Source organism: Protopterus annectens, chromosome 12.part0, assembly GCF_019279795.1.
Source record: "Protopterus annectens isolate FY-2018-M chromosome 12.part0, PAN1.0, whole genome shotgun sequence".
Classification (NCBI taxonomy): domain Eukaryota; kingdom Metazoa; phylum Chordata; order Ceratodontiformes; family Protopteridae; genus Protopterus; species Protopterus annectens.
In genome coordinates, this window is record NC_056746.1 from 567,477,454 (window position 1) to 567,501,632 (window position 24,179).

Genomic DNA, 24,179 nt, shown 5'->3' on the forward strand with positions numbered 1-24,179 from the left:
ATTATGTCTTATTCAAGAACATAGTCATTTATCATATCATTTTATGTCAGCACTTGAAGAGTTGTGTACATTGTAGCAAATTCCTGGATTGTTAATCTTCATTGCATCAAATCAGACTTAAGAAAGAGAAAATGCAATTTCCTTTATTAGATCATTGTTGCAGTATTGCTGACTAATGGGAAGTGTCCTAACAAGGATACCATATGTAAGAAGTCATCTAACTTCTCTAAAGATCTAAATTGAAAACCTAAGGCTTAAGGAATTAACATGAGGTGGGATGTCCTTCAAGTCATCTCCCTGTCTCTTGGACATCTGTCTGCAGCCATGTAAGAAATTTAAGAAGCCTAAACTATTGGAGGTGTCTATTGTCTGGTCAGAATGTGACATCTGTTAATGTGCATGATGAGCCCATAGATCATTCAGCTTCTCTGTCTGCTCCCTGTGTTGAGACCCCTCTTGAGGCTGACAAGGTGCAACTTTCAGCATCCCCCATCAAACTGATCAGATGGCCAGCAAGGAAGCACCCCTCTAAAGTGGGACCATTCTTCCATAAAAGCCAAAAGTCACAGCAAAAAGGGAAGAAATTCACTATGAAAAAGTGGCGGGAAAAATCTAAGACAGACAGACTTTAAGGGACCTAATGTATTCTTTGGTGATAACAGCTCTAATATAAGAATGCCATTCTCCCTGCCCCTCCCTCCCCTTCCACCTGGGAAAAACTTCTCCATTTCTTTCAGAAAAACTCTGTCAATCCCTTCGTCTTTGGAGAAAGATAAAAATCATACATCTGGGGTTTCAACATTATCCAAGACAAGAACAAACTCACATGGAATATTCCTTCACCTGTTTTTATTTCCAATCTCATAAAAGTTGTTCCATCATGGGATCATATAGTTAGTCCCTCCTTACTAAAAAGGGCAAGGATTTTATATGAGGTGTTTCCTCATTCCAAGAAAAGAGGGGGCATGGAGACCCATCCTAAAATAAACATTCCTAAGAATCTCAAAATGTAAGATGCTGTCTCTCCAAAGCATACTTCCTATGATATTTTTCTCAAGCTTATCTGACTACCTTAGATCTAAATGATGCATAGCTCCACATTTCTGTTTGCCCAGATCACATGTCATTCTTAGGATTTTGTGCTTTGACATTTCATTTTCAATTTTCTGTTTTGCTTTTTAGTCTGTCTGCAGCTCCAAAAATGTCTGGCCTCTCTGGTAGCATTATGCAGACTCCAAGATATCCACATGTCCCTTATCTGGATAACCTTTTAATCCAGTCTATTTCAAGTGGAAAAAACTTTCAGGACCTACTGTTCACTATGGAACAGCTTCTTTACCTTGGTTTTACTCTAAATCTGAATAGATCTACACTGCAACCTTTTCAGAATATAGTTTTCCTAGCATGTCAGCTGGATATTTCCTTAATGATAGCCTTTCTGACTATTATGTATTTTACATTTGTTGACTGGGATTGTCCAACTGAACAGAAGACCCCTTTTTCAGCAGAGGCCCGGTGAGAAAACCTCCAACATATTATACCATTTTCATTATAAATTAGCATTAAACAGCAATGTTACATGATTATTACAAGGCATTAAGCAGCGATACAATATTATACAGTGTCAGTAATCAGGAGTATAGCAAACTATTTCAGGATGTATAAAAACAAAATATGTCTAAGATGAATATAGTTTTTGGGGTTAGTAGTTACAAAAACCCAGTTTTATCATAATGTAGTTGCATGAAGGCAAGACAATTACAATATAATGTTTCTCTGAGGCAATTTGACTAAGAAAAAAATCCAATTTCTGACATTGCTTCAAATCAATTTTGATTTTAGATACGACTTCTGCAAGAGAGATTCTGAGGTTCCTGGTGTTCATGACATCATTAATACAAACAATTCCATTTGTCAAACTCTACATGATGAAGATTCATTGGCACCTCAATTAAATTTGAACATAACACTTCCCACCCCCTGAACTTTCCAATTTCTCTCTTCCCCTTTGTGAAGATACTTCTGTTATTGTGCAGTTAAAATATACATAAATTATAAATATTTACTTGTTAGTCTTGACTCAAGAATTACTCTTCAGGATGTACAAACCATTTGTTCCATTTATTACATCAAATAAATCACAGGGAGACTGCCTTCACAAAGTTTTCAAATCGGTCCCCCCAAGCAGCAAAAATGTACAGTTTGTATACTTTTTTATCTGTAGCATGCATGCAGAATTCTGACGTTTCATATTAATTAATAAATAGGGACTCTGTAGACCTTTGTGCTTCTCGCTTAGTGCTGCACATGAACACTTAACCATGTTTTCTTGTAACAATGTTTTAAAAACACAAGCCACCTGGACTGGCAACCTGTCTTTGTTTTTACAGCCTTGTAAGTTTCAGTACCAGTACATGCTATCTGCCTAACATTCCTTGTAACTACCCATCCCAGCCTGGGAAGGTCAGAGCTCACATAAAACAAAATCTCTTTCATATTGTGTTCTTTCATCCCTTCAGAAAACACTCTGTTGATCATAGTAACATCCCTTAACCCCTTCAGCACTTTCTTTACCTTCAGTCATCTGTTTATCATATTAAAATGCAGTTGTGAAACACTTAAAAACTACAATAAATATCTGTGGTTTGCACAACTACGCATTTATACTACATATTTTTAACATAAACCAAAATGCATATTCTTTTAACTCATTTGTGAAGAAACTGTAAGTTAATATGCATTTTGTGAAGAATATTCATGAGAAATACATTTTTTTCCCTAATACTTCCATTGGTGGATCAGCCAGATAACACTCAACCCAGGAGTGCCTTCTCTCTTCTCTGCTTCCCATGCTTTCAAGCTTGGAAGCCTTTTCAATGGCATAAGAAGTATGGTCAAGACAATACGGGTGTAAATACATTATTGTCAAAGAAATGAAAGCCATGATCTTTACCCTATAGGCCTTTCATCACCTCTCATCTCTGGGAACTTCATAAGTCCTGACAAACAATACCATGGTTATGTAGCATGCCATCAAATGAGAAAACAACATATTACTGTCTCTACAGGCTAGCCATGTTGGCTTAGAATACTACCATTCACCACAGTCTCTTTCTTCAAGTAACTTACTAGATCCAGGGCAGACCTACACAGATGGATACTAAATGGACAGGTCTTCCTGCAGATTTTCCATCAGTGGGAAATCCCCAAATAGATTTTTTTTGCCTCTATTCAGAACAGACAGCACAGACTGCTGTGTTCCAGAGTTTCATTCAGGGAACCATGGAAAATAGCTACCTTATCAATCTCATGGAAAGGAAAATTCCTTTATGCTTTTCCCCCTTTTTTCCCTCATTCAAAAGATCCTTCTAAGAATCAAGAAGGACGACTGATACATATTACTGATGACTCCCTTTTGGCACAGACAACATTGGTTCTCCCCTCTCATACCTCTAGCCAAGAGCAATAACCACAAATTACCCCACAGGACGGACCTGTTGACACAGCAAAAGGGCTCCCTCATTCATCGCAGCCTGTGAATTCTCCATTTAATGGTTTGGATGATAGGCTTCTGATTCCCTTCAGACATCTATTTTCTAAGGACATGCAACATGTATTACAGCAGGCAAGAAAATCTGCTACATGACAATCTTATATTTTCAAATAGAAAAGATTTTCTATCTGGTGCCAAAAAGATGATAGGACCCTTATCGACTGGGTATTCTGTAATCCTCAAATTTAGTGTGAGCTGCTTAACTCAGGGCTGGCATACACCTCTATTAGAGGGCATTTATCAGACATTTCTGGCTGTTTGCCTATTGATCCTACTTTTTTTCAGTTTACAAGGTCAAACAATTTCTAAATGGTGTCCATCAAATCAAGACTCTAAAAAATGTCATTCCTCCCATTTGTGACCTGAACTGTGCATCAGAAAAGTTGACTCTTTTACTTTTTTAACCAGCCTCTTCTGCTTCTTTAAATTCTGTACATGAATGACAGTCTTATTAATGTCTTTGCCTTCTGCCAAGAAGGTCTCAGAGCTACAAGCTCTTCTGTCTTCTCCAGTTTTTTTATGGTTCTCCAAAAAGGCAAGGTTGCACTTAGGATTAATCTTTCTTTTATGTGTAAGGTATTAAAAGAAATGTCTTTAAACCAGTCTGTCCATCTTCCAAAATTTTCCTAACTGTCAAAATGGGGGAGGGGATTTCTTCGTTGACTTGATGATTTGGACAAAACTAAAATCAGTAAATCTGACCAATTGTTTCCTTTGAAGGTAAAATGATTGGCTTTCCTGTGTCTAAACAAACCATTTCCAAATGGATTTCTCTTGAAATATCATTTTGTTGCACTTTGCTTGGAAAACCCCTCCAAGGACAGGTCAAAGCTTATTCTACTAGAACCGTTGCCATTTCAGTTATCTCTTTCAAGGGTCAAAGCTATTCTAGAAGCAACCACTTGGCCTTCTATTCACACCTTTACCAAGCAGAACAAGATAAATGCCTTTTCTAGGGCCAAAACTGGTTTTGCTAGATCCATCCTTCAAGGCATCCTGGACTGCAGTTCTGCTCAACTATCCTACTTCCAATCACTATAAAATATTTGGGAATGTTCCCATTAATAAGCATCACTGCAACAGTGATCTAATTAAGTATATAGTACAGTTATGTAAGAATTTACCAAATGGTAGATGTCCAAATAGATAACTACTGCAGTACATATCCTGCCTCCCTCCCTCCCTCTTTCCTCAGATTTGCTACACTCCTTTTCTGCTCCTTGGCTGAGGTGGATCTCGTCTTCCCTATCTTTATCCCTCTGTAACCGAGTCCTTTTTCTAGCTTTTTTTACCCTCAGGCACATTTTTCTGTAGCAAGAAAGCTGTGGAGAACTCTCCACCTATACATTCCTTATTTACCGGCATGTAGTCTGGTGCTTAGGTCCTAATTTTCAGATACGGTGCAACAGGAAGGCACCCAGACTTGATATACTGGCCAGAAGTATGGTATCCTCTGCAGGATACTTACAATACTGCAACAGTGATCTACTCAGACATCTATTGTTATAGCAAGTTCTTACATAACTGTATTTTTTCTTTTTACTTTTTTCTTTACTCTTGAGTTTGTATTGAGGTGTAGGGGTGAAGTCAACAAGGTGGGCATGTCCCTTGCAAAAATGTTGATGTTTAATTGTGCAATATTTTTTGCATCATTTTGCATGTATGCTGTCATGCAGTTTAAATGTTTAATTCATGATGTTTTAAGTACTAGTTAAATACCTTGCTATTTTATTAAGAATCCTTTTCTTGCACTTTTTCATTTTTCACTCTCTTTTTGACTATTAAAATAATCAAGTGATGACTTTTTAAATGTCTCAAAAATATTTATGTACTTCAAATGTAAGGAGGTAATAACAACTCATGATCTTTTAATAGTAATTGTCTTGTATGTGGAATATGTATTTTTGGACTCAATTTATTATTCTTGCAGCATGAATTAGTACTGAACTATGTATAATGCTGAAGACATTAAACACTGTCCTGAGTAGACATTATTCTCTTGTTAAAGAAATCATTCTATGGCATTTAATAACTGTCATGTTTGTAACCCCATAAAGCATTTACTATACCTTTCCGATGTTTATTTCATATCTAAAGTAGTATGCTATAGCATCTGTGACTTTCATTTAAAGGCCACAGCTGACTTCCCTGACTACAAAATATACATTCAATTCAATGTATGTCCTCATGTTATTGATATGCTGTTAAAAGTTTATATGCATACACGTGCACACGTGCAAGCACACACCTGCAAACATACAGAAACATATTCACCCTTACACACACACACACACACACACACACACACACACACACACACACACACACACACACACACAAAAATTGGCTTGCTATAGCATATAGCTGCTTTAAGTGACCAAAATTCCCACAAGTAAAAAACAGCCCGTGTTGTATCAAGTATAGATCAGCTTGCTATAGTGACCATTGTCTTTATTGTATGGGGACATTTTGTCATAAATCAGGACACAGATGAAAGTATCTAGAGCTTGTTTTACAGGCATATTCCATATAGTGATGTGCATTTTAATTATTGATTCAATGGCATTTAATGAATAAACTTTCATTTTGTAATGACTTAATTATGCTACAGCCAAGCGAGTTACTATTTTGTAGTAAATTAATTAAGCCAAACCCAGCAAATTCGCTGTTTTGCCTGACTGCTTTATTTATAGTGTTTTATATCCTCACAGAGCATATACTATACCTTTCCCATGTTTATTTCATATCATGCTAGAGTACTTGATAGGCTAATGACCCCAGGTGGTGGTTTCAAGCTTAGCCATGCTTTCCAAATGTATATGAGAAGTTTTGATACTCTGGGGTTATTTTAAGGGGTATATATTTGCAGCAGATATTTTTAACAAGTAGTCTGGTTATGCCAAATGAGCCATTATAAGAGACATATACAAAAAGCAGCTGGTTATTCACCAGAGTTCTCATCCCCAAAATACAAACTTATTTGACTGTTCTTTGTGAAAAACACTGAAGTGTGTTAACATTAGAAGTAGTTCACTAGGATATCCTGCTGGTAGAAAATAGCATTCATGTAAGTGTCACATTGAGATTTACACATAAAATACGCACAGTAAATGCTTTTGTTTTCCTTTGTAATGTGAGAATATAATCACAGAATACCTGCTGAAGTACACACTGCAAGTTCAGTTGTTAGCCTTCAATAGCCTCTGACTGTTTTTTTACAAGCCCTGTTGTGTGTTACTCCCTTAAGAAGATTTAGAGATCAGCAACAAAGGAAGGTATGATGCACTTGATGACATTCTTTTTTTTTACACAGTGTAAAAGTAATGCATCTTTACTTCTATATTATTCACCTACACCATATGTTACTATTTTAGTTACCCACTGTGCTAGATAATAAAAGCCCCACATCTTATTATGAGAGGGCTATTGAAATGACTTAAATGAATGTGATTACCCTTGCATTTTCTCTTTTCCTCTGCATCCATTCAAAATTATCAGTGCAGCCATGCCTCTCTTACATTTGTTAGCAGTTCCTGAATCTGTGTTAATGAGTGAATTCAAGACTAAGGAATGCAGGACTTTCTTTCCAGATACCCAACACCAATTTCCTCCTTCAGGTTATTACAACAAAGTGCTGAGATGTGGTGCTGAGTGCAAGGAGATGGCATTAGCCTCTCAGGCCTACAGGTGCCTTGGTGGTCACCAGACAGTATAAAGGGTTAGGACTGTGGACTGTAGTTCCTGTGGTACAGGGTTTGATTCTCTCAGCCCTTATTTGCCTACTATGTGACTTTGAGTAAGTCACTTAACCAGGCATTGCTCCTCGATTGCTCCTTAAAAGGGACTTTGTGTCCAGTGGGCCTACTTGATTAACAAATGTGTATTAGTATTATTGTTATTGTTATCATTGCTCCTGTGATGGATCTTTCTGTGACATTCTGAGCTTCCAGCTTACTGGTGATATAACAGCACCCCTTAATGATGTCACCAGCTGTTCTGTTTTGTGACAGTGAACTTAAGGAAAGAGGAGCATTGCTTGAAAGAGGGTCTGGGGAGTCCTCAGTTTATAGAAGGGCATTTTGCAGCAGGTGAACCTAAGATAAGAGATCAGCAGTACAGATCTAATGCTTCCAAGCCATGCTTCTCTTTGGATTTAATTGGATTTCCACTAAGCTCACCTTTGGGTTTGTAAGTTTCGTATGTAGCAATAGGTCAGCTTTTTGGTCTGAATCTTTTTAATGGTCTAACTTATGAGATGTGTGATAAAAAAAAACTCTATTCCTTGGTCCTACTCTCCCTTTCTATGTTCATAGATTCATATGTGATTGTTAGACTAATGCCCTCAGGTTGCTGTTTAAAGGTTAGCTTTCCAAATGTATCCCTAAGGTTATTTTAAAGGGTATATGTAGGCTTGGGCATGGGCATGGGCATGGGTGGTTAAACATTTACAGGCTGCCTCTGTCTACAAGAGACATAAGTGTCAGGCTAGAAATAAATTTCTAATTCCTCATCTAGTGGTCCAAGTTAGTGTTGGATTGGGTTAATGAAGAACTCTTCTTCATATGGAGGTAGGGGGTAGTCTCTGAGACATATACCTGTCCCTCCATCATGTCCTATTTATCCTGTATACAGGGTTTAGGTCCCTAGATTTGGTAATTCTGATGCTATTTGTTTTGTGGGGGTGCATCAGGTCGATCTAAGCAGGATAGAAGTTGCTTTGTAGGTCAGGCATAGATCATTCCTAAGCAGTCTATAGGAGAATGAAAACAGGGATGGGGCATTGAGGCAGTCTGCATAGGACATATTATTTATGCCCTGTATTCTTTTTGTGAGGAGCCTCTGTAAACACTTCAGTTGTTGCATATGCCTGGTCAGGTACATGCTGAATGGGGCATTGTACTCAGTGATTGGCCTAATGAGAGCTGAGCACAGATAACCAATGACATTCTTGGGCCAAGATGCCATACTCTTGTTTAGAACTGTGTATGATTACAAGTCTATAGTGAGGTAGCTAAAATTTTCTATTAGTGTTGGGTTGAATGGGGAGTGTCTGCTGTATGGTTCAGGGTGTTTATGTTTACAAAAGTCCAGGAATCTCTGGGCCTCCATGTTTGGGGCCATGTATGATTCCATGTTTATAGTGAAGTAGCTAAAGTTTTCCATTAGTGTTTGGTTTCAATGGATGGTATCTACAGTATGTTTAAGTATGTGCTATGGGTTTCCTGAGTCATAGAAGGGCACTATAGCTTGCAAGGATATGGTATGGTATAGGACTTTGCCTATAGTAATTTGGATGTGGAAAAGCTCAAGTGCATCACACTGTTTGACCAGCCTGGAGGTATATTTGTAAACTGAGACACCTCTGCCTTTTGTCCCTTTCTGTGCACTAGATGGTCTAAATGTGTGGAAGGCATTGTAGCCCTGTACTGCCAGGGTGCTCTCTGCTTTTTTTCCTCTTTACTCTTTAGTTTCTGTGATCTCAGAAATAACATATTTATGGACTGAGGTGTAGGGGTGAAGTCCCCAAGGGGTACATGTCCCCTGCAGAAATGTTGATGTTTAATCCTTTTCTTTTACTTTTTTTCATTTTCACTCCCATTTTGATCATTAAAATAATCAAATGATCACTTTTTAAATGTCTCAAAAATATTTATTTACTATGACTGTAAGGATGTAATAAAAACTCATGATCTTTAATAATAATTGTCATGTATGTGGAATATGTATTTTGGACTCAGATTGGTCAATATAAAATGATTTCATTACTGCACTAGATGAATGATGGTCAAAGGCCAGGCTATTGTCTGCATGTGTTCCCAAATCTCTGATCACAGTGTCTACTCTTGGAACGCATTATCAGTGTGGTAGTTTCTAGGAGTAGCAGTCTTCCCAAATGATACTGTTATGCATTTCTTGGCATTGAGTTTTACACTATCGCTCTGGTACCAGTTATTATTCTGTGCCAGGCTCTTCGAGAGTATTTGCATCCTTGGTGGATTCTGTGACTGTGCTTAGTTTGCAGTTATTTGTAAAGCTAGAGACCAGAGACCCTAGACATTGACCTTGAATTCAGAGAAGTCAGTAATCAAAAAGAGCAGCCTCATTACCGAGACTTGAGGGTCTCTGCTAATGACTAGCTTCTTTGGGGAGGTAGACTCCCCTATCCTAAGTTGTTGTATTCTATATGTGAGGTTATATTGTATCTTGTAAGTTTGTCTACAGTCCCGAGTGAGGTATTGTGTTGAATGCTATGAGCAGATCAAGGCAGGCAGTATGCACTGGTTTACCCTCATCCATTGCTTTGCTTTGGTGACCTTCTCGAAGAAGTCCACCAGGTTAAGTAAGTAAGATCTGCACTTGCCAAAGCCAAACTGGGTTGGATCCAGTATCTTAAGGTTTTTTGTGTCACTGTTTATCATTTCCATGGCTTTGCTTATGAGACAAGTCACACTTATGGATCTGTAGCTACCCAGGTCATAAATGAACTGCCCTTGTGCAGAAGGACGATATTTGCAGTTCTCCATTCACTTGACATGAAGCCTGTCTGAAGGCTGATGTTAAACAGTGATTCTAGTGGTCCCAATAGGTCATGTTTCTTGCTTTTAAGGAAGCATCCTGGGATATTATCAGAGCCCACTGATGCAGTGTTCTTGGCCTTGGAGAGTGCATTGATGATTAAGGGTATTTCCTGAAGGGTGTTGGGGAGGTGATAAAATTGGAGCTAAATTTGATGGCCAGTAGACTTGTAGTATATTCAGGCTCAGTATAGTTATTTCCATTTGTAGTTAGTTTGGCCCATTGTTGTGTATTGCCTTTGACGTTGCAGGCATAGCTGAAGAATGCCTTGCAATTGTCCTTGGCCTGGGAGGCTATTTTTATATCAAATTTGGCTTTGGTGCTTGATTCACCCCTTGAAATGCTTGTTTTGATTGTTGATGAAGTTTGTACCTTACTGGGCATTGCAGTTTAATTTCTGCTATGATTTTCTTTCTTTTGTTGGGATTTTTTTTTGAGTTAGTCCTCTGCTTACTCCATGTATGTACAGCTGTTTCTGTACAGCTATTACTAGGTAGTGGTGTTCTCTGGGTTTAGGGTGGACTTGAACTTTTGCTAGGCTATCATTTAATAGTAATATATCTTCCATAGAATAATTTGTAAAAGTTCTAGGGTTAGCTGGGTCTGTGGTTGTACTTTTAGTCTAAGAGAGACAGCCTTATGGTCTGACCTGACTAGTGAGGACATTGCACCGGGGGGGTGCCACATAACATTCTCCCATGTTTGTGCAGACCAGGTCAAGTGTGTTAGCTCCCCAGTAAGTACATGAACTAGCTGGTTCAGGATGTTGGTTTTTACAAAGTCCAGGAATCTTTGGGCCTCCATGTTTGATCCCAAATTTAAAGTAGTATAACTAAAGTTGTCCAATGGTGTTGGGTTGCATGGGGAGTGTCTTCAGTATGTTTAAGTATGTGTTATGGGTTTTCTGAGTCATAGAAGCACCTATAGTTTGCAAGGATATGGTATTGTATAGGACTTTGCATGTGGCGATTTGGACGTGGAGAAACTCAAGTATATCACACTGTTTGACCAGCCCTGAGGTATGTTTGTAGGCTAAGACACCTCCACCTTTTGTCCCTTCTTGTGCATTAGCTGCATAAAAGTGTGGAAGGTGTTATAGCCCTGTACTGACAGAGTGCTCTCTGTGGTTTTAAACCTTGTCTCAGTAACTGTACAGACGCTACATTCTCCCGAGTGAGGAGAGATTGCAGAGAGTGAAATTTCTTCTTTAGACTCCTGGCATTGAGCAGTAACACCTTTAGATTTTCTTGGTTTGGTTTTGCTAAGCTGAATGGTTTAGCAGGTTGGCATTGCCATAAAATTCACTATGGGGGTGAACAAGGCTTTAGCCAATATTTAAAAGCTTAGAGGGGGATAGGTGCAGACCATAATTGACAAAGCAGCATGGTCTGTCAGCCGTATCCTCCCAGGCTGAGAAATATTGTACCCACTTTGAATGACACCAAAAACTAAGCCAGTTCTTAAAGTCAGTTATCTTCTAGTTATTCTGTGGCATCATCATTGCAGAAGATAGAATGCTAATCAATGCTAGGCTTATACTGGCCTGGGGTATATAGTCCAACAGCTGTCTTATGTCTGTCTTCATATAGTCCAGGCAGGTATGTCTCAGGTTGTTTACACCCACTGGACTATGACTAAGTCATATTGGTACTTGTGGTTCAACGAACTGAGTGCATGCTTGATCTGGCAGATCCTGACCCCTAATAGGCTACTGACCATGACTGTCTTCTTAGCCTGCTGAGTGTGACATCTGTATGTTTCACAATGGAGTATCCTATGACCAAAATATTGGGTTGTGTGTTGGTTTGTCTTATAGGCTTAGAAGTTGAGATGTTGTGAAATATGGCTGTTATGTGTTGTACTGGGTGTTTTTTTTGGTACTGTGCTTTTGTGGTTGCTGAGAATACTTATTGAAAGTGCAATGTCAGGGATGCCTTTGAGGTTTGGGAAAATTGCAGTTAAAAACCACAGCATATGTGGGTTTATGTTTCTGGTCCATACTATATGTGCTGAGTGTGGTGTGTATATTTCTGACAATGTGTTTGATATTATAAGTGCTTGCATGTGACAGCTTTGTCTCCAGTGACATTGTGTAACTACATCTCTCACATACCATATCAGTTTGTTTAAGAATTAGGTGATTGTCAGTAATCATGAGAGAATTGCTACATTGCCCCATGATGCCCATATCCACCAAACTGGCTGAAGAGATAGTAGGAAAGTGCATATCCATAGTTACAGATCATTATAACTTGATCTACTAGGGGATGGCGCAAAAAAAGTTTGCTGCTAGCTAGCTTGAATAAGAATTGAGACTAAGACTAATCTCATGGGACAGTCCTCCTCAACATGCCAACTAGTTGCTGTTTGCACAACTAAGTACTGAGGAGATTTCAGAGCTAGGAACTTTATTTAGAGGTTGCTGCTTACACAACCCCCTCCCCCCCAAGTGCTTCACTCCAGAGAATACTTGTATTGGTAAATGTCTCAGTAAACAGTTTCATTATAGTTGTCTTAAGATTTTACTTGGGTTTGTAGGAATTTTCTCTTCTGGCCACATCCACACAGACAAATGATCCCCACTCAGTAGCCACCAGCTAACAAGATCCCCTTTCCAGCCCTCCTCACAGCATGCATTGAACAAGTGCACTTGTCTATCTACCTACTTAACTGAATAAACTACTTGAAACCTCAACGAGGTATCTTTATTCCTCCCAGAGGAAGGGTATCAGAGAGAAAGTCTCCTAGGTCTGCTAGCTAAAGTGATTTTATCTGAACTAATCCATTGCACTCTGTTTCTTGTCAGTCCTGTCACCCTCTGGGTCTCAGGTAGGATACCAGACTTGACCTGAGCCTTCTGGATTACCTCTGTGTTCCCTAATAACAGTTAACTAGACATAGTGCAATTCATGGTATTCCATGTAATTTGAGGCTGTCTCAGGTAAATGATGCTATCATCTTACAACATGTTGCTAGAATCAGTGTCAATCAAGGTCATCCAGATACTGAGGTTATCACCTTACAGGAGGCAGCTTTAACATAATGTCAACCAGCCTTTTCCATGTACTGAGGCTAGCACCTTACAACATGCAGCTAGAGATTGTGTGAGTCAGGATCGGCCAGGAATGGGGACTAGTATCTTACAACAATTAGATAAGGTTAGTGTGAGTCAGGGCTGGGTAACAAGGCTAAAACTTTACAGAAAGTAACTAAGGACAGTGTGAGTCAGGCTTTCTCAGGTATCAAGGCTAGCACGTAACAGGAAGTAGCTAGTATTACTGTGAGTCAGGCTGTCCCAGGTAGTGAGGCTAGCATCTTACAAGACATAGCTACTGTTAGTGTGATCTATGCTGTTCCACACAATGAGACTAACACCTTTAAAGGAAGTAGCTAGTGTTACAGTGAGTGAGGGTCTCCCAGGTAATAAAGCTATCACCTTAAAGTATGTAGCTAGTGTTAGGGTGAATCAGGGTCTCCCAGGTAATAAGGCTAGCACCTTACAACAAGTAACAACATGCAGCTAGAGACTGTGAGAGTCAAGATCAGCCAGGAAAGGGGGCTAATATCTTACAATAAGTAGATAAGGTTAATGTGAGTCAGGGTTGGGTAATGAGGCTAACACTTTACAGAAAGTAAAGGAGAGTGTGAGTCAGCCATTCCCATGTGACTAGGCTCGCACCTTTCAGGAAGTAACTAGTGTTAGTGTGAGTCAGAACATCTCAGTTAATGATACTTTCACCTTACTAGAAGTAGCAAGTGGCAAGTCAGTTAGGCTGTCTCAGGTAATGAGGCTAACACATTAGAGTAAGTAGCTAGTGCTAGTGTGAGTCAGATTGTCCCAGTTAAGGAGGCTAGAACCTTCCAGAAGGTAACTAGTATTAGTGTGAATCAGAATCTCCCATGTAATCATACTAGTGCAGTTACTAGAGGATAAGCCTTTCCATCCATCATCCTCCCTGACAGCCATCCCGACTGTTCAGCAGTGCATGCACACACACTAATGCCTGTACTTACGTTTTTGGTCCTTCTGCAATTCCCTTACTCAGCTGTTGGTGATGATTGCAACAGCCACTCCAGATTTTCTAAGAAAAGGAGGAGAAGCATTCTACTTCCCATTGTGATCAGTCACTAAACATTGAGATTGAATACTTGGAAACTGTCTCCTTGGAGAGTGAAAATATGATAATTGCTCTTCAGCTATCATTTCCTCTGTAGAGGATACCTCCTTATGATGATCCTTAAAATGATGGACACTTTTGGCTGACCATATTATCAATTACCTTTCGTTCAAGAAGTGCTTGAATGTATGTCAAAAAAATGTCAACTCTCCTTACAGCTGTTCTTGAGAAAAATGAGCCAGAAAGCATTCTAACTCTAAGTATTTTACTCTTGATTCCATAAAAGAACAAGTTTTATATACCTATAGTAAGTATACACTTGTCTTGAATGTGTAGCTCTTATTAAAGTACATGCAGATTAATTGTTCTGCATAAATATTGTAGTACTGTCACCAGGTGGGCCATGAAGTAAAAGATGTTAATGAACATTTTTTATCATATGAAAAGCAATAAGTCTCCTACATGATAAGATGCCCAGCTAATCATAAGAAAGGAACTTTAGTTTCAGTAATAGTTTAATGTCCTGAATGGCTTCTTTATCCAAAGTTTTTAAATAGTTATTGTTTGCCCATTAATTTCTTAGGGAAAGTTTATTTTTAAAAATGGTCGCATCTTTGAGGGAGAATTTATTGATGACCACATGGCAGAGTTCCCCAGTTTCACGATTGATGGAATGAAGACACCTGATCTCAGTGGCATTCGAACACAGACACCACTTGGTATAGGTAATAATATTACATATTCTTTGGTATAAACCCAAGCTTCCAGTTTAACATATTATGCAGTTTATATGTTTAATCTGTTTTTCAACATTTGTATGAGTTACTTCACTGTTTTACCATCTTAGCCAGCCCCCAGAAAGGGGAAATTCTCCTTGCAGACTAAGGATGGTATATTGTATGCCTGCATGTGTTTAGCCCTGTAACAACTGATCATCTTCCAAAGGACTTCCCCTTAATTACTGAATATTTTTGACTGTTTTTGTTGTTTGTGTATAAGTGCCTGTATCTCTAAAATGGGTCAGCATTTTTAATGTTACAAGCACAGGCATCTGTAAAACTACTTTAGACTGGACTCCTATACCAAAGGCAAAGGAGCAGGTGCAGCTTGAATTTTAATTAAAAAAATCTTAATGCCATATGTGATGTTGTCCAGTCTCACCTTTATTCTCACTGATGGGTCTGATTTGATCCATCAGATCCATCTCGGCCTTTACCAAAGCTCAAAGCCTTCAACAAGCTCATGGATACTCTCCCTATCTCAGAATGTAACTCACAATTATCCCAGATCTCATTTTCCACTCACGATGATCAGAGTGTTTTCAATAGCTCTGGGCTAAGTACATAATTTTCTTCAAATATTATAGGATTCAATACCTTTTTATTAGGCCTGACAGACTATGTCTTAACCAATAATGTCTTTTTCTATCAGGACACATGCTATTGGCAAATTAAGGGGATGGCTATAGGGGCATCTTTTACCCCAATTTATGCTGACCTTTTTATGGCCTTTATTGAAGAACAGCTTGCCTACGATGCAGGTTGTAATTTGTACCTGACAGAGACTGACATATAGAGGCGTTATTTAAATGATTGCTGGATGGTATGGAGGTCGGATATGGAATATTTGTCTGAATTCATTGACTATTTAAATGAAAACAAATGGGGTTTACACTTCACGGTTAACTTTGGCACGAACATCATCACTTTTCTTGGTGTTTCCATTTCCAGAAAATCAATCACACTCTGTGTACTGAAGTTTTCCGGAAGTATCCCCAATACAACACCCTCCTCCATGCATCCAGCTTTCATCCGCCCCATATAGCAAAACATATCCCCAAATCACAATATATTAGAATGAGACGTATTTGCTCCAAGGATTCAACCTTTCAGGAATACAGACAGGATCTGACTCACAGATTCAGGGACAGGGGATATCAGATGGGACGTGTCCTACAGGCTAGTAATTGGGCCAATACACTTTAGAGAAATGATCTTTTGATATACAAACAACGTGAGCAACATAGGTTGTCACCTATTAGGTTAATGACTACTTATGGTAGGAATTCTGATTTGTTAATCACAGTGTACAAAGACACTGGAATATTCTACAGAGTGATCACAAGCTTACTAATGTCCTACCAGACAGATGTTATTTTTCATTTCATAAGGGTAGAAATCTAGCTCACACTTTAACCATTACAAACACACATTCCAGGACACCAACTCAAGAAGTACAAACTACAATAATGGGTGAGGTGTTCACAGGATGCTACCCATGTGGACATTGCACTCACTGCAATAAGGTTTTTAAGTTCAAACAATTTGCAAGTAAGAAATGTGACACAGTTTATGATATCAACTTTTTTGCCAATTGCAGTAGCGAATGGTTGATATATTTGGCTAAATGCAGCTGTGGCTCCTTCTACATAGGACAAACTTCACGACCACTTAGACTGAGAATTTCTGAACACACCAGTGACATGAGGAATACAAAAACAAGCAGTGTTGTATATAAACATAAAAAAAAAACAAAAGTCCAAGGCACTCCAAATGTAAACAGATAAACTCGAAAACGAATGCCCAGAGTCAAGACAAGAACCCAGTTGCAGCTCCACTCAATTTATTGGCAAAATCTCAATACACCATTAACGCTTTTCTATTCCACATACAAAATCGCGTTTTCGTCCTGACAACATAGGACTTCATCAGATGAATGCTTCCTACCCAATTGATGCTTAAATACTTTAATTAAAACCAGACTCCACAGGTTTTTGGTGACGTCATGCACCGTGCACGTTCTCACCGCAGTTGAAATCATTTCAGTCTCGCACAGGAAGCTGGGGTGAATAGGAAAGGTTATTAATTCATTTTTATAGTATGTCGCTGATGACAGCTAGCTAGTAATTTTGAACGTTAAGTGAACGTGACGTTCAACTTTACTCCCCAAGTTTAAGGTGATCATCTAAAAATGACAAAAAAAGATTTACCAAACCGTTCTACAGAAGTTGATTCAGGAATACTGTCATATGAAACTTCGTCATCTATTTGTGAGAGACCAGTTGTTCATCCAGTGACTGCTGCGCCCATGCCTGTGGATTCTGGTTTTAATTAAAGTATTTAAGCATCAATTTGGTAGGAAGCATTCATCTGATGAAGTCCTATGTTGTCAGGACGAAAACGTGATTTTGTATGTGGAATAGAAAAGCGTTAATGGTGTATTGAGATTTTGCCAATAAACTGAGTGGAGCTGCAACTGGGTTCTTGTCTTGACTCTGGTCATTCGTTTTCGAGTTTTTCTATATAAACATTCCATAAAACATTCATCTGCCAAGTTTACTTTCATGGTTATAGACATTATAAAAGGGAATAAATCCAACAAAGCGGGGTGGCATTCCATTCTTGACACAAAGGCGAAGAAATGGATTGTTAAACTGGGTGGTTTATATCCACCTGGATTAAATGAACAATTTTGATTACCAAATCACATACTTGATTCAATTAAATGCATGTATAAAAGACTACTTGAAATGTATTTGATTTACACTAAGGAAGGCTGTGTTGTATACCAGCCCAAACCGGGTGCATTGCATTAGTGAATAAATATTATTTCAGTCTCACAGTTTGCTGGCTTACTTTGTGGATTTTGGTCTAATTGGCACAAATTTATACAACCCAACCCCTTATGTGCCATAAGTCTAACAATCCATTGGGACTCCAAGGTCTCTGTATAATTGATCAAATCACCTCCTTGTAGGTGGTCATAAACTATGGCTGGATTCAATAAAGCCTACACTAAGTGTACACTGTTCTAAGGAACAGACAACACAGACATAACACACACCTTCTTCTTCCTAATTTTGGTTTTCCTACTGATATTTTTGATGCTTTAAATATTGACAGGGATTTGTAAAGGTTACCACATAGTGTAGACTACATGTACACTTAGCGTAATCTTTCTGAGTGACTAGAAAACACAAAAATGAAATAAGAATTTTGTTGAATACATATTGTGTACACTTAGTGTACACTTAGTGTAGGCTTTATTGATTCCCAGTATATCTATAACTTGAAACCAAAAGGTATGAAAATCACCTATATCATCTGCACTGCTGACTCCCCCTCCAACCTGCTACTAAAGACCCAGTCTGCTTTCATTAAAACTGAAACTTGGATGCAAAACAACCATCTTGCCCTGAATGCAAATAAAATGAAACTAATGACCTTTACTCCCTCCAGAGGCTCAGCAATTGATAATGCCACCTTTTCAATAATTAGCCAAAATAACACCCCCATTGAAACTGTGCCACATGCCAAACTCCTTGGTATCATCATTGATGAGCATCTGAAGTTTGGCATCCATATACAAACATCCATTAAAAAAAAACACCAAAAGCTAGGTCTTCTATACCATCACTACCGCTACCTAACTCCTTCCACCAGAAAGACCTTAGCCTCCTCCTACCTTCTCCCCTCTTTAATATACGGTGCTCCCCTGCTTTCCAAACTCCAACTAGGATTACAATCCAAACTTGATTCCTGTTATAATAAAATCTGCAAATTTGCCACCAACTCCAAAAACTCATCCCACCACTGCAACTTCCTCAAATCTCTAGAGTGGCTAGCACTTCCTAACTACCTGAACTTTCTTAAACTCACCACTGACTATAAACTTGGGTTCAAGCCATCCAACTGCCCCGCTCTGTCATCCGCCTTAACCCCCTACATACCTAACTGCTCACTCCCATCAGAAAACCAAAACCTCTTACAAATCCATAAACCTTCCCAGCCCCCTGGACAACTTCTGATATCATACTCCATAGCCAAACTATGGAACTCTCTCCCCATCCCTTCGCAATACCCCAAATCACAACAACTTCAAATCCCTCCTACACTCCTACCTCTCCTCAAAGTGGGAATGTCGCTCCTCTACTCCCACTTGATTCCATCCTCCTCCACCCATTCAGCAGCCATCCCTCTTCCCTGCACCAATAACTCCACTACTAAACTGTTATTTTATTTTCCTCTTCTACAGTTTTGTTAGAGCCTTACACTTCTGATATAGCTAGTACCACATTTCTGTAAAAAACAACTAGCCTTTTTGCCACTCTAAAGTATACTTAAAGCCACTCTGTAACACATTCACCTCCTCCCATACACCCTGCCTACTATCTACTTGACACACTCATCTTCTGTTAAATACTTCTCTTGAAATATATAAACCCTAAATTCTCCAAATGTTTATTTAGTTACAGACTAAATATGTAATGCTTTGTCCAACACCTCTACAGCTGCTATGTATTCAATTGTATATACTTTAAACCTCTGTAGTTGATTTCACTCTGAGAATAATGTATATACCTTGCTTGATATGGTGTATATAATTTTCTTTGAACCTGTATGTCTGTATTCAATTGTTTATGGAGCTTTTTTCCCCGGGCCTCCACTGTAAACGGGCTCTTCTTGGCCAAGTGGATTTCCCCAGTCATCAAACTGAAAATAAAAAAATAAATAAAATATTCAAAGTATGTTTGGCTAAGGCACCATATTCTAATTTCCTCTTTGTGCAATAACTGTGGTCATGTATCCTCTCAAATAACCTCCTGTTGGTCTTGCCCACATAAATACATGGGCAGGCCACACAGCAGGCTAGGTAGACCACATTTTTACTGTTATAATTAGCCTCCATTTTGAGCTTAAACAGTCTACCAGTATCCAGGTGCCTAAACACCCCTCCACACTCTATAAAGCAACAGAAATTACAGTTGTTATAAGTAGTAGTCCCCCTGGGAACACCATCCTTGATTTGATGTGATGTTCTATCAGGGCAGCAAAACATACATTTGAGTGATGGTTTGTTCTTGTATCTAAACGTAGGTAGGCTCCAGCCACCCCTGTAACTTTTTCATCCAGCTGCAAAATTCCCCAGTTCATATAATAAATCTCTTTTTAACAGGTGTATATCACTACTATATGGAATTGTGACCATACTACCTCCATTAGTTCTCTCCATCTCCCTCAAAGCGGTAGCTCTTGTGCGCCTCAAAGCCCTGGCCTCATTCACACCCTTATCAATCTCATTCTCAACATACCCTCTTCTTTTCAAATTAGCCTCTAACTGTTTGAAATGTCCAGCACAAATAATGTCATCAGCACACAGCCTAGACAACCTCACGGCCTGTCCCTTAACTATGTTATTAAAAATGTGTTGTGAGTGCATGCAAGAGCAATGAAGTAAGGATATCTTACTACACTCCTTCATGTAAAGATCAGTGATAAGGGATCCACACAGGTTTCTATAAATAAGAACATCCAAAAACTCAACTCTTTCAAATGAAGACTTAGCCATACATTTAAGAAGTGAGGTACTGTCATTCAGCATAGATACAATGCCATCCAATTTACATTCTTAACCACCCCAAATGAGGAACAAATCATCCACAAATCTTTGGTAAAACCAGACCTGGACACAGGTAAAATGGCTCTGGTTTCCCATTCTGTAAGCACCATGTTGGCATAGTTATTTGCACAAGAAGTGCCCATAGCTACCCCAAGTATCTGCAGATATTATTCCTCATTAAACATACAAACATTATTCTCTAAAACTACTTACAAAAACAAACATAGGAGGTCAACAAAGGCTAAGTCATATTCACTCCACTTTAACAAAAAGCTCCTCACCATTTCAGTACCCTGTTGATTGGGTATAGCTGTAAATAATATCCATGATGACTAATAATATTCCCTCTAGATTTGCAGATCGTTCCACATACTCAAACAAGCCCGATAGAAATTGTTTAGTGTCCCTGGGAACATACACATACTTATCAAGAATAGGCCTAAAAGACTTCTCTGTATAAATAGAGAATGGCTCCATCAATCAGCCCCCAGTGGTCACTATAGGCCTAAATGGGGGTCTCAATGGATCTTTATGAGCTTTGGACATCCTTTGTATAACCGGCAAAAGTGAGGCCTCTACAAACAAATAATCAAACAGATCTTTAAAAATAGTTTGTGTGTTAAGACAATCCAACAGTTCATATTATTACACGTGTTCTATATCTGCAGCACTGATAACTACATACTTTATGTATTCAGATCACCCAACATCTGTTTCATAGATTCAAAATAGTAATCTTTATTTATGACTACTACTGAGCCACCCTTGTCTGCAGGATGTATAACAATACTCTTGTCATTCCTCAACTCACCCAGGGCTGCTGTCTCAGCAATTCATAGATTATAGAATCTGCATTTTTTACAACTATCTTTAATAACTCATAAGTATCATTTTCACATTTTCTGGCAAACAACTCTATGATCTGGTGGTTCTGTGGAACAAATGCACTAGGCTTCTTAAAAATATTATCAACTGCATCCATGGCAATATTATCATTGCAGTACATAATTCTCAACATCAAAGTCCTGATATATAATTTCAAGTCCATAATACAGTCAACCAAGTCCACAGGTTAAGATGGTGTAAAACTCAAGCCCCTATTCAGGACATTAAGTTTATCAGTAGACAACTGTTCTATCTGAGAGATTCCACACAAAGTGTATCTCTCATTGTCCAGATTGTCTTTATAGTCTGATACCCCCTCTCCCCTTGGTTGTTTCCTCTTATTTGTCCTTCTCTGACTCCCAGACCTCTCTGATGAGGCATTCCATCCTTGCCTGATGGGGGAGAGGAACTGGGGAAAAACCTTCGGTCTTGCACCCATCTCATTCCTTCGCTTAACTGCAGTATCTTTCAACTGTACATCACCATGTGTGTTGACAGTTTCGGAATCTCTCTGCACATGGGGTATTATATGTGGGCTTATTCTGTCTAATAGGTTCATTGTCTATAGGCACAGACTATGCTACCTCATCCACCACAATAGCGCTACTCTACTTGATGTTCATCACTCACTGTATCTGATAACGACAATACATTCAGCAGTAATGGAATTAGTGTCCATATGTAAAAACCTGATTAACCTCTCATTCCTCCAGTCCTTATTCCCCTTCCCTGGATTAAAATCCAATTCTATGTCAGTAGCAGCAAATCCTTCAGCCATACTCTCCATGGTCCAGTATCAAACAAACTCACTCATCAGCCCCAACAGATGTAAAGTGCCAAATAAATGAGCCAGAACAAAAAAGAAAACTGCACTAAAGCATGGCCAATAAAACTTAATATACTTTATTTGAGTAATCGCTTTCATAAACCTCATTTGCTTCTTCAGATTCTAAAAACTATTACACATCCAAAACAGTACTTAAATAAATATTCAAAAATTGACCAGCCAATAAGGTGCTTCCAATCGACAATGTAGCTCAAACATTTAAAGAAACAGTAACATAAACCTACAAAAATGTTAAAATAATAACAAAATAAAAACAAAAAGAATTTCTTATATAATAAAATCTCAAATTTGATGGCACGGCCAATGACTCAGTCACAAATGCGTATACAAAAACCTGTGCAAACAACTATATCATGTCCTTTCTATATAGAAATCCTCACATCTGTTAATTCATAAACAATTATTTATTATTATTTATTTATTTTACATTTGTTTACCGGGATAGTCCGACTGGATACATGTCCATTTTCAGCGGAGGCCCGGGGAGAAAAACTCCACAAAGACAAACTTACATAGATTACACAGAAGTTAGCAAACAATTATAAAAACAAAGTGATTATTATATACAATGGGTTAGTAGTGTTCCCTAGTAGGGACTCACAATTGTCATGGACAGACAATTAAAAGTAAGAGACATCAGATTGGAAGCAGAGCTTGGTGATGTAGTTACAAGTTATGATAATTGCAGAATATGCTTTTAGTTTATAACTTAACCAGGGTTGGTACAATTGCAACATTGTACATCATATCAGATGTTAAAATGGCAGAATGAATGCCTACAACCTAAAGAGGAGCAAGTAAAGAACATAGACTTACCCCATGAAAACATGAGTCATCATTCTGCTGTTTATAATCATCATGAAGCTTTACAGCATTCCAGTGAAATTCCCTCAAATTCAAAGGACTCCATATGAAACATAGAATGTAAGATGCACTATGTGAATGTAGTGAGACATTCCACTATATAATGATAGTCCATCACTGAGCTGAAGATAACTCAAAAATGTCAAACAACAGCTCAGGTCTACTGCCTAACAGTAAAACTCACATAAAAAAAAAAACAGAATAAAACATAACACTAAGTAAAACTAACACATTCTAAAACAGGAGCACTCATGCACACATACCCTGTGGCTACTGATAGTAATAAACTATTAAACTGCAATTAAAAGCTATCAACAGTCCATAGAACTTACATTCAAGTTGCATATTTATGGCCTTTATTGTAATTATTTTATTAATGGATGAATGTTACTAGCAAAGTAGTTCTTTGTAAAATTGTTCCAGGTAAGAACATTTTTTTAATTTTGCATTTTATTGTGCTAAAATAACGTAAAACAAAATATGGGAAAATAAGTGATCTCTGCACCCTTAGTTTTTTTGTTTTTTTTCCATCTATAGTCAGAGGTTTAATGTTCCATTTTCCAAAGTTCATAAGAATTCAACAACATACCATGGCTATTTGTAAGAAATTAGAATAAGTAAGCTCAAAAACTGAAACCTGTAGACAAAAAAGCACTTTTAAAGACACAACCAAGAAGTTTATATCAAGCTACAGAAGGCTGAGTTAAGATTTTCTGGAAATTCAGTACTGAGAGGCATAACTTGAAAACATTAAAAAAAATCTTTTTTTTTTTTTTTTGCATTGGGGAAACCCCTCCTTGCATTCTCGTGTGAAGGAGTCATCCCCCACAGACTCCTAACTTATAAATATATATTTATATATATATATATATATATATATATATATATACACACACATATATATATATACACACACATATATATATATATATATATA

At 38.2% G+C, this 24,179-nt stretch overlaps 1 protein-coding gene across 1 annotated transcript in view; it reads left to right on the forward strand.

The window, feature by feature from the left end:
• The window catches only part of LOC122816190 (radial spoke head 10 homolog B-like), a 1,099,140-nt gene that overhangs the window by 411,423 nt on the left and 663,538 nt on the right, over positions 1-24,179 (forward strand). The window contains exon 9 of the mRNA XM_044088939.1: positions 14,831-14,972. Within this exon, the coding sequence (XP_043944874.1) occupies positions 14,831-14,972 (142 nt within the window). The remainder of the gene's footprint in view (positions 1-14,830; positions 14,973-24,179) is intronic.